We start from the raw sequence: 17,075 nt of genomic DNA, 5'->3' as shown, positions 1-17,075 counted from the left end.
AATGGTTCAAATGGCTCTGAGCACTATGGGACTTAACATCTGAGGTCATCAGTCCCCTAGACTTAGAACTACTTAAACCCACCTAACCTAAGGACATCACACACATCCATGCCCGACTCAGGATTCGAGCCTGCGACCGCAGCAGCAGCGCAACTCCAGACTGAAGTGCCTAGAACCGCTCGTCCACAGCGGCCGGCTCGCTTTAAAGATAATTTTGTTTATAGGTGGAGACAAACCGATGCTTTTCGTCGACGCTGGGATTCGCATGAAGGAATTGATGAGCCTTATTTGTATGGGCTGACTCCACCTACACAATGCAAAAACGAAATTGTAAATATCTGCTGAAACACCAGAGAAAAAGCGCCTAACGACTCTTAGGATAACACCTCAAATAAATGACCAACATATTGAGTGACACAATAATTTACTGTTCGGTATTTCTTAGGATAACACCTCAAATAAATGACCAACATATTGAGTGACACAATAATTTACTGTTCGGTATCTACCTCCCAACATAATTACCTTACATCTGGCCCACTTATACCTAACCTTTGTTATCTTTCTGAGGTTCAAATGATAGCGTAAGTTCCCTCTCACAATCATATTAACTTTTTGCTGCTTACCCTTCCTACAATTCAGTGACCTTACTTCTGTGACTCCAGGAATAATAATAGCTTTATTTTTCAGGGTGGCTACAAGCTGGAGATTACAATGTGATTGTCGTAGACTGGTCAGTCCACGCAGGAAATTGGAATTATGCCCAAGCTAAAGCTGCTGTATCGGGAGTTGGAGAAGTGGTGGCTGCTTTCATCAACTGGCTTGCTTCTCTCGGTGCCAGCACCAATAACATGCAGCTTGTAGGACACAGCCTAGGCGCCCATGTCTTTGGTGTTGCAGGCAATCGTGTTACTGCAGGAAGACTGAATAGAATTACAGGTAGGAAGTGATCTTAAGTCATATTGTTAAATGCTTAATAATACCAGATGTAGCTGTACAGTCACAGATTCTGTAACTTCCCATCTAATTTGATGAATAAATTTCCTGAATGTTTCATAATTCCATTTGTTATTTACAAAAGCTAATGGCACTAGAGATTCAATTCTTACGTTGCAGTTAATAATGGAAGAAAGACTAAAGAAAAATCAAGACACGTTCATAGGATTTGTCGACCTGGAGAAACAGTTCGACAATGTAAAATGGTGCAAGATGTTCGAAATTCTGAGGAAAGTAGGGGTAAGCTATAGGGAGAGACGGGTCATATACAATATGTACACAATATGTACAACAGTCAAGAGGGAATAATAAGAGTGGACGACCAAGAACGAATTGCTCGTATTAAAAAGGGTGTAAGACAAGGATGTACCTTTTCGCCCCTTCTGTTCAATATGCACATCGAGGAAGCAATGATGGAAATAAAAGAAAGGTTCTGGAGTGGAATTAAAAATCAATGTGAAAGGCTACTAATGATACGATTCGCTGATGACATTGCTATCCTGAGTGAAAGTGAAGAAGAATTACATGATCTGCTGAACGGAATGAACAGTCTAATGCGTACAGAGTATGGACTGAGAGGAAATCGAATAAGGACGATGGCAATTTGTGGAAGAAATTTCTGAGAATATACGTCTGGAGTACAGCGTTGTATGGTAGTGAAACATGGACTTTGGGAAAACCGAAACAGAAGAGGATCGGAGCATTTGAGATGTGATGCTTCAGACGAATGTTGAAAATTAGGTGGACTGATAAGGTAAGGAATGAGGAGGTTCTGCACAGAATCGTGGAGGAAAGGAATATGTGCAAAACACTCATAAGGAGAAGGGACAGGATGATAGGACATCTGAAGACTTCCATGATACTAGAGGGAGCTGTAGAGGGCAAAAACTGTAGAGGAAGACAGAGATTGAAATATATCCAGCAAATAATTGAGAATGTAGGTTGCTAGTGCTACTCTAAGATGAAGAGGTTAGCACAGGAGAGCAATTCGTGGTGGGGCGCATCAAACCTGTCAGAAGACTCGTGACCAAAAACAAAAAATTGTATACTACTATATTCATTTCACTTTTAATTGATCATAATATTTTATCTGGTTAACACAGCTTGCATTTGTTATATTTTTACTTCTGGTTCAACTGTTTTATATTGATAGTAATATCTTGTTATCTGTTCACAGCAAACAGCAATAATAGCACCTACACTAGGCCTTTCAATAAATATTGGTGCTAACTTTGTTGTTTCCTATGACTCTTACTGTCTTCTCACAAACTTGGATCCATAATTTTAAATCATCAAATTTTTACTTTGTTATTATTATTATTTCACTCTTTTGCACTTTTTATGTGGACTCTAACATTCTGACAATTTAACATTAGTCTTAATAAATGCACAATGACCTGCAGAAATTCTGAAGCATCAATGGTAGTTACTTTAGTCACATATAAACATTAACCTTCCATAGAGTATGAGGCGCAGACGTAACTTGAAATGAGAGTACTGTAACTTAATTCAGAGAATTAACCAAGTGATACATTTTTATCTTTTTTACGAAAGTATTTTTGTTATATAACCTACTTTTCAGGCTGTGAGCCCATTTTCTAATACATGAATTAGTTGCTTGCTAGAAAATGGGCTTACAACCCAAAATATTGGCCATATAAAAATAATACAGGTTTTTGATAGAAGACAAAAAACGTGTTTCGTTTGGTACAGTACAATATACAGTACAATACACAGTGTTTCACCAAGAACCCAAAGCTGAATCAACTGAAGTGATTAACTCAGAGAAAATAAAGCTTCACTAAACAAAGACTTCTCTTCAAGTCACCCATGATAGGTGGAAAAATATTGATTCTATGGGAACATAAATAAATATTTGATATTGAAACATGATTCATGGGTGAGCTATTCCACTAATGTGAAAGTAAATCAAGACTTTCTGTTGGTTTTAATGAAACACTTAAGAAAACATTCCTTTAATGCCTTTAATAATGATCCTATGGTTTTTTTTTTTTTTTTTTTTTTTTTTTTGCTGTGTAACCAGTATGAATTTAATTGCAGAACTGTAAAGACATCAGAAAAGAAAGCAACTAACAATATACCGATTCAAATACCTTGTTCTCTCTTGATATTACAACTCATAAGGATAAGCGAGCATGTTAACATGGGAAGGCACGCTGGCCTCACTTCGTATCTGCCTCATAGATTAATGATGGAGTCTGGTGTGCCAGACTGCCTGGCTGTGGTTTTTAGGTGGGTTTCCGTATCCACTGAGTTGAGATCCAGGCGGTTCCAAGTCACACTTTTGATAATTGTGCACAAACAATTTGGAAATAATGTCGTATTTGACCATGCAATTACAAGACACACAAACAGAAGGGATATATGAATTGCTCCTCAGGACTGTAGCTGGAAGTAGCTGTAAAATGGCTTTGGTAGTGGTAACCCTGCAGTAATAATAGCTCTCACACAGGTATGGTTGGTTCTCTACGAACTTATTGGGGTGGGGGGTGGGGGGGGGAGGAACACCATAAAAGGCCTGACACGGCACTGGCTGGATAAAGGGTACTAGAGAGGAAGAGAGGGACTATCAGAATCATATTCATCAAAAACCTGATTTTGTCTGCACAGGCATGGACCCAGCGGCACCACTCTTTGGTATAGAGTCTACTGCAGACCGTCTTGATGCAAGTGATGCTAGCTTTGTACAGGTGATACACACCAGTATTGTATTTCCTGGCTGGAAAGATGCTTTGGGATCAGTTGATTTCTATCCAAATGGTGGATCATCCCAGCCTGGCTGTGGTATTGATGCTGGAGGTTAGTTATTTATGAAATTGTGTACATTAACTTTTTTCTTGCAAAAATAGAGGGAGTTTATGTATTGACATGCAACCAGTTTCATACCAACTGAATTAATTGTGGGATGTATAATAATAATTAATGAATAACTTCTCCTGCATAAAGTTAGTATTTTTTGTGACATACTGAAGATGTACAGCTTTTACAGTTCAATTAACCAAAATATTCACTTATCTATAAAAATCGATTGTGAAGGAAGGAACACTTTTCAGACTTAGGAATGGTGGACAAATCAGATCTTTATATGTTTAAAAGTAAAGAGAGTGTTCACTATGTTACAACGCAATTTTAGCATATTTTTACTTTTCAAATTTTATGGTTTCTATACAGAAAAAATATTTCTAGATAACTGCTGTAATTTCCTTAAAATTTTAATTTTCAGCTGTTGCTCATGCTACATACAGTTCTAAATGAAAATCATATTCTAGATTGATTCACATTTCTGTTAGTGTTTACAGTAATGATTATGTGTGCTTTTTGTTCCACAAATTCACAGGTGTCTGTAGCCATGGTCGCTCAACAGAATTCTTTGCTGAATCCATAACAACAGCAACCGGTTTTAACGCACACCAGTGTGGCAGCTGGAATGAGTACAATAGTGGAAGTTGCGATGGCAATCCAACTGCTCTCATGGGAGAGACTGTATCAACCAGGTAAAACATATTCAGTAATATTAATGTTGTTTATTAACTTAAATAGTTTAGGAACACTTGAATAATGTATATAAATATCTGATTAATACTTCTATATAAATATAGTTCTCCTTCTATTCATCCATTCAAATATGTATACGTACAACATTATGCTCCCAAGGTAGTGAAAAAATGATTGCACATCTTGATTACTTATGACATTGGAAGCTTATGAAAGGAATTCAGTAAAAATCTATTGTTCAGTAATAAAACATACACATGTTACATTAATATAAATGAACATGTATATACTTTTTTGCACTATCATTGTAAAAATTTACTGACTACTACACTATCTTGATATAATATGATCTATATGCACACCACAAGCAAACATTCAGTGACACATTTCTCCATTCTGGTCAATAATAAGAATTTTCAAGGGTGATAGAGCAGGGCAAATGTATCACTTTGTGTTTAGAAACTCTTCTCTACAAACAAGTGTGATGATTAATAAGAAATTAGTCATGGGATGACTCTGTTCTACCCATGGAGCTTGAGAACTTTTAGATTGTTATCTTTTTGATGTAATAAACTGATTTTATATACAACACAGCTGTTCTTACTATAGAGTAGGCGGAGCCATCCAACATGTGTGCATACATCATAAAGGATGAACACTGGAAAACCCTCTAATACTCTGCAGAAAGTATGATTACTGCACCAACATGGGTAGTGCTGATGTTAATGTGTTTAAGACTGCAGATTGTGCTTACAATACGAACTGTACAGCATTAATAAAGTTTTGTTGGAACCAATTACAGAATTCATGTATGGACAAGCATTTGGAAAAATAAGAAACCTGACCAGTTGTATTGGGTCAATTGTCCAAGTAACAGACATCAGAAGCACATAAATGTATCCAGACGTTTTTCAATATTTAAAGGAATCTGGGAAGTGATAAAACAAGACAAATGTCTGAAGAGGACAATTTACTGCTTCGACTTCGAAGTTGCTATCATGAATGAGAAACTTCATTCAGCATTCGATCATTCGCTTATGAATTGCTGTCTTACACAGTACTGTGTGGTAAAGAAACAACAGCAATACTTCTACCATCCACAGAAAATCCAACCTCTGTCTTGCTGACTTTAGAGTTTGTGTCCTGGAAAGTAAAATGGAAATAATAGATGCACCCCTAGCATTCGCACAATGTAAAGGTTATAGAACCTACTGACTTCCATCTCGTGTCGATCCAATAAAAGCTGTGTGGTGAATCCTGAGTTTTCTTGGAGCAGTTCTGTTTTGTCAGGGCTAGAATGCTCAGTAATAACGAATATCACATGTAGGCCATTGTGAAGCACTTGCTATAGTTACAGTTGTGAAGACACATGACCATTGATGGAGCTCCAGCAAATTTGCATTTCTTGCTCGAGAAAATCTAGTTGAAATATTTCATTGAAGGTGGACAGGAAGGGGAATTTTATTTGTTCTCGTGATAATTCGATTTCTTCATATGGAGTCATGTAAAAAGTCTCATTATGTGACACCTGCAGAGACTGAAGAGACTAGATGATAGATAGATGTCTCTCTTCCTGTAACAGAGACTCCTACAATGATGTCAGGCGTCATACCTGAGTAGAAGTTGAGGGATTCCACATTGAACAATTGTTATGAAAGTAGTATCTTATACGAGGTGTTCAGATAAAAATTATTACAAAGAATGTGTGAACTCAGATTTTTATCTTCAGGAGATAAACAGTAAGGCTGACATTTACTCATTTTTACTTATTCTGGATCAAATTCCTACATCTAAAATTGTTCCACTGTCCCCATAATCTGTGAAAGTTTGTGTTATCGCCACTGAAACATCTTGGCAATGAGCTGAACTTGAAACATGCAGCAAAACCAAAAAAGAAAAAGATTGTAACCTTGGAGGAATTATTGTCACTTGTCCATCTTTAAACAGGTATAGATAAGCATAACATCAAACAAGCCCAAGATTGTATTGTAAGTAAACCATACTTGGCGAGATATAATTGCTAAACATTGCAAGAAGAGACACCTCCTTTGTTCAAGGAGAGAAAAGTGTTGAAAGAGACTTGTAAGCATCAAAGATGCAGGAAAAAACCTTCCAAGATACTGAGTCGAGGTTAACTTACTGGAAAGTATATATGGTAATGTTACTTTGGTTTGGGGTTCTATTTGTGTTTGACTACTCCCTCAATCTTATGCATTACGAATCTCTTTAATTTCAGTGTTTTATCTCTTCTGCTGCACAAAGAAGACCCTTACTCTGACAGAAATTTTACAACTTTGTTTGTGCTTCTACCTGCAGTTAGTTGGCGATGATGTGTTTTCTGTACATATTATAAACATTTTCAGATTATTAATATGTAAATGCCGTATTTCTGTAATACTGAATACTGATTTTCTTTCTTTCAGTGCTTCTAGAACATACTATTTGGCAACTGCAAGTTCTTCACCATATGCTCTTGGATAAAAATGGTGCACACTGTCTCTTTCCAAACTTCTTTATCAGTCTGGAACAATAATTTTGATGTTGATCTAATGTTTAACTACCATTAAATGAACAAATTTTTTGTGTTGCTTTATAAAGACTCTTTTATTTTCCCAGAAAACAACAGTATTGAATATACAATTTTACTTAAATACAAGCAAGAAAAAAAATTGTATATGTTTTATCATCATTGATATTGTGACACATTCTTCCTTAACAATTCTGCTGGTAGTATTGGACAGTAAAGTAACTCTGTGTTTTATTGTGTTGGTTTGGCATATTAGAAAACGAACAAGAGAAGTAGAAGTCTGTAGATACTTCAGTAATTAAAAGAAATAAATGAGACTTCTCTATGACAATCAGACTTGTCAAATCAGGCAAAAATCTTAAATAACAAGTTCCTGGGTTTGCCCTTCTCATCAGCTTTTGTTTCAATAGCCTGAAAAAAGTTGAGAACACCATACTGAGAACTCAATAAAATCAAATAAAACCTGATGTTGGCACAATCACAAGTTAAAGATAGAAAGCAAAGAATTGAGAAGAGCAAATAGTGTTTCTTTCATTTAGCAGCAGGCAAAGCTACACGTCAGAGGGCTTCTAGTAGGGAATACTAGATGACCAATAATTTTAAGGTAACTGGAGATGTAAATTAGTCACCTACGGACTCAGTTCTCCACTTAAAAATTTTAACAAAGGAAATGCATACAAACATTGAGTGTTCACGCAATATTTTGGTATAAATCCTCTATTATTGCCTGAAGCACATGGACGACACATTGTAGGTGATACAGACAAGCAAGTTACCCCTCAAATCAAAGTTTCTTTGATTTCAAATGAGGGCAACACACGTGAGAACAAACTTTGGGATCGCCGATCGAGTTTTTGCACTTCCGGATATGCGCCGTTACTAAACAGGAGCTAGAAGCGACGTACAAGAGTGGTGGCCGTTATGCACCTGCTCACAGTGAGTAGGAGCCAAAGTGAGACGAACGCATCCAGCAAGCAATGTGGCCGCCAGATGTCAATAAGAACCATCTGTCAGGATTCCGGATGGACAGCCGTGCGCCGTTTTGACACTCAGGGTTCCAACCACAGCTGGCAGACGGCATGGTGGTATTTGTTTCATTCGTGTTTTGGAGCAGATGCTCGCGACATGCTCGCACCTAAAAGCTGATCGTGATCTCCAGTAGGCACCACAGTTCACGATATGATGCAAGAACAATTACATCTTAAGTGTGTGAGTCAAACGAGTTCGCCTCAGTTTACCAAGGACAGTGGCTGATTATACATTCCTGACAGGAATACAGGTCAGTATTTTCTCTTCAATTCGGTCTCTGAAGTAAGCACACCCTGGAAATCAGTTGCTCTGTGTCATACCTCCACATTTTCTGGTGGTGAACAACACACCTGTTACTCTGTATGGTACTACCAATTGCTCAGTCTATTTAGGTCTGAGCACCGCCTTTACATGGCCATTCACTATGCCAGATGTCAACGAACCACTTTTGGGCTCCGTTTTGCTACATCACATGCATCTGTGCCCAATGTAACAGATGAGTACTTCGCCACAGCAACACCAGTGGTTTTTTTATCTGGCATTATCGGCAGACCACTTGTTCACACACCTCCGCCTTTGACAGATTCCTCCTACACCTCCTGAACAAAAGAGCTCCAGAACTCGTAATATTCGCTAAAAAAAAACAGTTGACTATGGTAAAGCAGATGTATCTAGATACCAAGATTGGAAATTCAAATTTAGCGAATGAAACGTTGGTTTTACATAAAACTTTGTGAGACAAAAGCAGCGAGCTAGATAAGGTCAAACATCAAATGTCACAGTAAGGAATTTTTACGTTTTGTTTCATGTCATGGTTTTGAGAGGGCTGTAGACCACATTTACGTTTTCTAAAAGTAAGGAAATATGCCAAAGGTGCCGACCCAAACGAATTAAGAGGACCCAGGGATCGGGTCTTTCCGAAGAGGAGAATAATTTTTCTGCACCACAGTTTAAGATAGGAAAGTTAGATTCAGTGCAACATTGCTGAGCGCACAAGTTACAGCCAGGCGCGAACCTGTTGACAGTAAGTTACGCTGACCGGTGGTTGCGAAGTAGAATGGATTCAAATTCAAATGGCTCTGAGGACTATGGGACTTAACTTCTGAGGTCATCAGTCCCCTAGAACTTAGAACTACTTAAACTTAACTAACCTAAGGACATCACACACATCCATGTCCGAGTCAGGATTCGAACCTGCGACCATAGCGGTCTCACGGTTCCAGACTATAGTGCCTAGAACAGCTCAGTCATCCAGGCCGGCGAAGTAGAATGGAGGCTGCGGGTCCGTCGAAAGAGTAAACGCAGCAGTTTGCATGTCACGTGTCGCAGGCAGAAGGGGCCCACTGACGTAACCTAGTTGCTGGGAGTACACGACTCGGAGCGGCACATTAGCAAAACAGTGGCGCACAGCAAGTATAAATAGGTGCCATTTTCTAACAAGATTCATTGAAGTGTGACAGCTCTCCTGGACGGCGGGGCGTGTCACACAAACGGCTACACACAACAGCAGATGGGGCGCCAGCGTCCCAGTCTACGGCGGGTCATTGGTTCGACCCCCCGAGGCCCAGTGGGGTCCGCAGCCAGCCAGCCAGTGGCGGGCCACTCCATCGCTCGCTACCGCCAGCTATGCCAGCGAGGAAGGACGCAGCGGGCCGCTCGGTGGCTCCCAGCAACACCGACTCAAAGGAAGGCCTCGGCGCTTGTTGGTGACGTCACGTCAGCTAGGCACGGCGAACGCCAGGTGTGTTGCAGGCAGAAACGCTTGGGCGTGCTTATCACCATAAATCTCGTATTTTTGATATTGTTTTGGATTCTGCAGTTTTATTTAGATGAAAGATTTTCTTACTATCGTAAAGATACAAATGAAGATCATAGTTCTGTATTACTGAATCCTGTCGAAACAAACGTAGATCAATATGAGAAGATGCTTTGCCCCATTGCGAGCTTCGGAAATTTTACATTCAAGTAACTTTATTTACTTGATCCATTTTGTTATCGAAACTTACCCCAACCCCCTTACAATGAACTCGTTTCTTTTATTTATTTATTTATTTATTTTCGTTTGACATCGTCACTGGAAATGTGAACTAGTTTACATGTATAAATGTCCAACTGTTGCCAGTCATTAGATTACAGTCGTTTTCAACGAAAGAAATTCTAAACAAGAAACGAAATAGCTTAATACATCGAAAATACTGCTGAGCTTAAACTTTTTTAAACATGCACATTAGAAAAGATAAATATTCCTCTCTTGCAACTGAAAGGAGAAACTTTATAAGATAAAAAATTTTATTTGATAAAACAAGTATCTCTCTTTTCCCTCTTCTTCTGTCCCCCCCCCCCCCCCCTCCCTCAACGTGTACAATCGCAAGATATTTCATTAACATTCAGTGCTCCTCACTCCATAGTCAACCAAGATACCTGAAGAAGCGCACCAATATGTTCACAGTTTCTTGTAAAAGCAACCCAGTACAAACGTAACTTCCTCAGATTTACAAATAAGGTAAAGAAACACGAATTCTGTTGCTGCTGGACCATGAAATTGTTTTTGTATGTCAATCCCTAAAACATGTGGAAAATTAAGTTCAGGAGTACACTATTTGTTAAGAAGTGTAATGAATTGCACAATTAATTGATTGCAGAAATCTCTCAGATCAATGTGTGTTGGTCAACTATCGCCAATAATTTCACATTTTCCTGTGTCAGAGAGGGAGACACCACCATTATGAATGTGCCTGCAACAGACCTGGCGTTCGCCGTGCCTAGCTGACGTGACGTCACGAACAAGCGCTGAGGCCTTCCTTTGAGTCGGTGTTGCTCCCAGTGGAGCAGCGCTGAGTGAATGGGGGAAGCAGACCGCTGAGCCGGCTGTTGGTGCAGCCCTGAACGATGCGGTCCTACAAGGCCGGCACATAGCAGCATACTGCATTGGGTCGCTAGGGGTTGTCCTCAGCACTGCGGGACCCTGTGACGTGGACTGAGGTGAACAGAGCACTGTAGTGGAAACAAATAAATCATCTGGAAAGTTCTCTCCGAGTTTTAATATGGCACCTCCTGGCACCCATACACTACATTTGGTGTCTTCACGGTACATTTGGTCATCCTGATACATTCGGTGTTAGAAGTCACCATTACAGTGTAAGTATTGATACTGAAATACGTGCATGGATAATATGAATCACTAGTAAGATTTATTGCATCTATTTGTGGCATGTTCGACTATTATGAAAATAAATCCATGGAGATTGTGACTGATATAGAACATGTATGCAGCTATAAAAGATCACAAAAACGCAAACTTCATGATGGCGAAGAAGCGGGCTCTGAAGAAGTATTTCTGACTGGAAGAAGTATTTCTGACTCGACAACTTGTACGCCGAATTAGTGAGGAGAAAGGAAAGTTATAGAACACTGCTGGACTCCTTCACAGTTTTCACTAACCTTAAGAACAGTTCACCTGACGATATTCCTGAACGTGTAGCAAAACTACAAGCGTCGTGTGACACAGATTTAGAGCCTTCCTTCCCTAGTGAATGTGTACATTTCGCGGAACTTTTGAAATCTTCTGAGATTAGTGATATACCAGTCGAAATGTGTAAATTTTTACGAAAAGAGAGGTTACAGTCCGTGTTTCCGAATGTTGATCTTTGGCTTCTCTCTGACAACCATGCCTCCATCCTTGCTACCCTCCCTGTTTACCTTTCCCTGTTGCTTCATAACCTGGGTTGTGAGTAACTGAATCCACTTTCCCTTCTTCCCTTTTTCCCCCTCTCTCCTCCCTGATGAAGGAACAAAGTTCCGAAAGCTAGGAATGTAAGTTTTCAGTTCTGTTTTATGTGTATCTATCGGCTGTACTGAGCTGAGGTAAGTACTGGCCAGCCCCTCTATCTCTTTGTTAGTATTTGTTTCACATCTTATATGAGATTTTCCATTAATCATTTAAATCTGATATCTAACAGACATTCAAGTACGATAAGATGTGTTGGAATGACACTGACGAAATTATGTACATATGCTTAACAATAGGCAGCTCTAAAGCTCTCAAACACTGAAGAAGAACTCAAAGTAATCTCGTGTCTGCTATAAGCAAGCAGTCATAAAAGTTCACAAGTAAAAATTCACCCATTATACAGGCAAATATTAATGAGGAATGTCACTGTATAAATATCTGACTGCTTGCATTGCGCATTTCTACATTATCCCGCTCATATATTCTTTAGTCTTAATGAGGTAATCAGAAACAAACCAAGACATCGACTTTGCCTTGTTTATGCACAGCATTGACTTTAGACAATCGAGGTAATGGACAGCATCCGTGGCGATACTATCTATTAATATTTCCCAACAGAATTTCTTACACTACGCGAGGTGACGGAAATTTGCGCTCACTGCAGTTAACAAATATCAGATTTTTTGATACAGTGCAGATGAAAGCTCATGAAATAAAAAAGACAGTGTGGATACCATTTTTACTTTTCATTCTTATTGATGATTTTTCAACTCCCATATTCAATGATCCTGGAAATTGAAATAAGAACACCGTGAATTCATTGTCCCAGGAAGGGGAAACTTTATTGACACATTCCTGGGGTCAGATACATCACATGATCACACTGACAGAACTACAGGCACATAGACACAGGCAACAGAGCATGCACAATGTCGGCACTAGGACAGTGTATATCCACCTTTCGCAGCAATGCAGGCTGCTGTTCTCCCATGGAGACGATCGTAGAGATGCTGGATGTAGTCCTGTGGAACGGCTTGCCATGCCATTTCCACCTGGCGCCTCAGTTGGACCAGCGTTCGTGCTGGACGTGCAGACCGCGTGAGACGACGCTTCATCCAGTCCCAAACATGCTCAATGGGGGACAGATCCGGAGATCTTGCTGTCCAGGGCAGTTGACTTACACCTTCTAGAGCACGTTGGGTGGCACGGGATACATGCGGACGTGCATTGTCCTGTTGGAACAGCAAGTTCCCTTGCCGGTCTAGGAATGGTAGAACGATGGGTTCGATGACGGTTTGGATGTACCGTGCACTATTCAGTGTCCCCTCGACGATCACCAGTGGTGTACGGCCAGTGTAGGAGATCGCTCCCCACACCATGATGCCGGGTGTTGGCCCTATGTGCCTCGGTCGTATGCAGTCCTGATTGTGGCGCTCACCTGCACGGCGCCAAACACGCATACGACCATCATTGGCATCAAGGCAGAAGCGACTCTCATCGCTGAAGACGACACGTCTCCATTCGTCCCTCCATTCACGCCTGTCGCGACACCACTGGAGGCGGGCTGCACAATGTTGGGGCGTGAGCGGAAGACGGCCTAACGGTGTGCGGGACCGTAGCCCAGCTTCATGGAGACGGTTGCGAATGGTCCTCGCCGATACCCCAGGAGCAACAGTGTCCCTAATTTGCTGGGAAGTGGCGGTGCGGTCCCCTACGGCACTGCGTAGGATCCTACGGTCTTGGCGTGCATCCGTGCGTCGCTGCGGTCCGGTCCCAGGTCGACGGGCACGTGCACCTTCCGCCGACCACTGGCGACAACATCGATGTACTGTGGAGACCTCACGCCCCACGTGTTGAGCAATTCGGCGGTACGTCCACCCGGCCTCCCGCATGCCCACTATACGCCCTCGCTCAAAGTCCGTCAACTGCACATACGGTTCACGTCCACGCTGTCGCGGCATGCTACCAGTGTTAAAGACTGCGATGGAGCTCCGTATGCCACGGCAAACTGGCTGACACTGACGGCGGCGGTGCACAAATGCTGCGCAGCTAGCGCCATTCGACGGCCAACACCGCGGTTCCTGGTGTGTCCGCTGTGCCGTGCGTGTGATCATTGCTTGTACAGCCCTCTCGCAGTGTCCGGAGCAAGTATGGTGGGTCTGACACACCGGTGTCAATGTGTTCTTTTTTCCATTTCCAGGAGTGTATTTCTCATTCTTTTCACAGTGGTACCGAAAAAACTGTATTTTGTACTAACTACTGATTTTCTCCCTTTTTATGACTGGCATATCTGCGATACGAACAACTTTGATGTTGGAACATGCGGCAGACCATGCGCGGAGCTTAGGATATGGATTGGTGTGGAGGGGGTTGATTGGGCGGGACTTGTGCACCGTCCGGCGCCGTCGCTAACTTTACGTGTCAGTTTCCTTGTGTTCGTTTCTGTTGTCTTTCGACAGAAGAATGTGTTAGCAAAATGCAGTTTTAAGTTTTGTTTTATCCATTGCCGTACACCAATATTACATTTTGATTGAGCGTGATTAGGCCGCTGTTGTGTCCTTCAGGACAACGAATGGCAGAGTACGGAAACAGCTTACAGCGCTCCCACCAAAAAGACAATTGTGAAGTGATCGGTTAATAGTTATGATTTAAAACATTTTTTGGGGGGGGGGGAGAGGGGGGGAGGGGGCCGCATATAATATGGTGTGCCTAGGAGTGCAAAATTTTTAAATCCGACAAAAGACAATATGTATTCGATGGAACAATGACGGTGCGATGCGCTACGAATTGCTTGCTCGAGGTGTAACCATCACTGCTGACATTTATTGTCAACAACTGAGACGTCTTGCAGTCGCAGTCCAACAACAACAACCAGGAAGACTGCATGAAGTGATGTTACTCCACAATAACGCCCGCACACATTCTGCTAGACTGACAAAAAACACTATAAAGGAGTTGGGTTGGGAAATCAATCCGCGCCACCTTGTTGTCCTGATCTTGCACCCTCAGATTTTCTGTCACCTTTTCCGCTCTCCACCGAACAACCTCCAAGGATCTTCCTTTCTGGATGAAAATGCTCTCCGAACATGGCTCGACCAGTTCTTCGCCTCAAATACCATGTGGTTTCTACAGTCACTGAGTCGAAAAATTACCCCAACGTAGGCAGACTGTTGTAAATAGTGAAGAAGAATATATTATTGATGACTAAAATCTCTATTATGTGTATCTGTTGTGTTTATTAAAAGTTATGCAAAAACTCTACCAACTCATGCATCAGTTAACAAATACTTACTTTTCAGGCAACGAAAAGAGGAACCCCCTCGTTGTTTTGACCAACTGTGTAACCCATATGTATCACAGGCAAGTTTTTCTTTGTCTGTTTGATCATTTAACTAAGCAGCCATCACCTTTCTTTTATTCGTAGCTTACGTTTCAGCTGCTTGATTTAACTACTTTTTAGGATAACTTACTTATTTTTTAAACTGTTGTGTAAGAAAGTTTATATAAAACTTGAGATTTTTCGAATTTCTACTAAAAATACAACATTCTTAGGGAGGCTCTTATTTTTCAGGTCTGGTTTTTTCTTTGTGCTACCACCCAGTTTGGTTTCTTTGTTAGAAAGATAGTTGTGCACCACTTCGGCTCACTGGGGAAAGAGAATGGAGTGTCTCTCCATTTACAAAATCGTAGAATGGCATAAAACTGGGTTTAATTTTTAGCTCAAACAATTTTGTTCAGAAGTATCTTTCTAAGATTCTTTTTTACTTTCAACTTAATTTTTTTTTACGTTCAACTTAATTATAAATACCTTTAGTTTGGTAACCAGGTGCAGAGTGCTGATGACATCTTCATTTATCGTGTGCTCTTCAAACCCGCCTCCGGTTATCCAAATTTAGGCCTTCCGTTTATTCCCTAAATCGCTCCAGGCAAATGGCGTGATGGTTCCTTTGAAAGGACACGGCAGATTTTCTTCCCCATCTCTGCAACATTCCGAGCCTATGCTCCGTCTCTGATTACCTCGCTGTCGACGGGACGTTAAATACTAATATTCCTTACTTCTTCCGTAAAATGGAAATGCCGTGTGGCTAGGGCCTCCCGTCGGGTAGACAGTTCGCCTGGAGCAAGTCTTTCGAGTTAACGGAGAAACTCTCCGACCCAGCCGGGGATCGAACTCGGGCCGTTAGACATAACACTCCGTCGCGCTGACCACTCAGCAACCAGGGAAGACTCCTTCCCTGTGCGCCACAGAGGATTGCGCGAGTCTCTTTTTGGAAACAGGGAGGCCACTGACCAAGAATTACGGTATACAAAAAGTTGAGACATGCACAAAATCAGCTCAAAAAAATTGAAATTTCTTTTTTTGTCATTTCAAATATTCAGCAGTTTTCGTTGTAAAATGAGCTTTTGTTTCATGCAAATCTGATGATTATTTTCCGAGATACTGACAATTTTCAATACGTTGCAGAAGAAGTGCCACGCCTATTTTGGTGTTACCGTAAGCTTTCAGGCGCATGACTTCGTGCTGTCTCCACGTGATGTAAGCACCTTCGATTTACATTTCAATGGTTTCCAGTCTCTAACTTAGGCGACAACTGAACGTCGTGTGTCGATACGAGATGAAGACGTGTTTCTTTTCGTTATTTGGAAATATTGGAGGGATAGGACGTCTCGCAAATTCTGAAACAGACAAGCTGCAAACTTATTATGGGTTAGCCATAAGAAGGAACTGTAATGATTGAGAAAGTATGAGAAGAGCTCCATAAGGTATCAAGTGATGAAGACCCACAAAACAGCGTTTGCCCAAGCGGTCCTGAAATTTGGTGCAAATATTAAGGAGCATTATGATTTGGCAAAAATTATGAGCATAAATACTCTTTACCACTGGTAGTTACGACCACAATAAAACCTCTATTTAGGGAACTTGCTAATCATGATCTATTCAAGAAGTACTTGCATGGTAAAACTCAAAATCTGAATGAAAGTTTGAACTGTATGATTTTGAATTTTTACCAGAAACGGTGTTGGTACGCTATAAAATTTGGCGTATTAGATGCTGTATTATGTTTTAATGATCGCATATCAGAAAAAATTGAAGTATTGGAGAGGCGAGAAGTCAATGAAGCTGCTATCACAAGACTGGCTCTACGTAACAATTATTCTTCAAGAATTCGTAAAACAGGGGTAGTTGCACTTAATTGCACAAAAGAGGTGAGATAACAAAGAGGAGCCGAGAATGAAAGAAGAGAACATGCCCACGATTCAGATGATGCTGAATAT

The 17,075-nt window shown here is 40.9% G+C and overlaps 1 protein-coding gene across 1 annotated transcript in view; it reads left to right on the top strand.

Annotated features, from left to right (window-relative positions):
• The window catches only part of LOC126474679 (phospholipase A1 VesT1.02-like), a 41,549-nt gene extending 34,556 nt beyond the window's left edge, over nucleotides 1-6,993 (top strand). Inside the window, exons 5-8 of the mRNA XM_050102157.1 lie at nucleotides 691-939; nucleotides 3,628-3,816; nucleotides 4,355-4,511; nucleotides 6,936-6,993. Of these exons, the coding sequence (XP_049958114.1) occupies nucleotides 691-939; nucleotides 3,628-3,816; nucleotides 4,355-4,511; nucleotides 6,936-6,993 (653 nt within the window). The remainder of the gene's footprint in view (nucleotides 1-690; nucleotides 940-3,627; nucleotides 3,817-4,354; nucleotides 4,512-6,935) is intronic.
• The last annotated feature ends 10,082 nt before the right edge of the window (nucleotides 6,994-17,075 follow it).

This window comes from Schistocerca serialis, chromosome 4 (genome assembly GCF_023864345.2).
Source record: "Schistocerca serialis cubense isolate TAMUIC-IGC-003099 chromosome 4, iqSchSeri2.2, whole genome shotgun sequence".
NCBI classification, from domain to species: Eukaryota; Metazoa; Arthropoda; class Insecta; order Orthoptera; family Acrididae; genus Schistocerca; species Schistocerca serialis.
The sequence above is the reverse complement of the archived record's forward strand: the minus strand, read 5'-3'. Positions and strand labels throughout refer to the sequence as shown.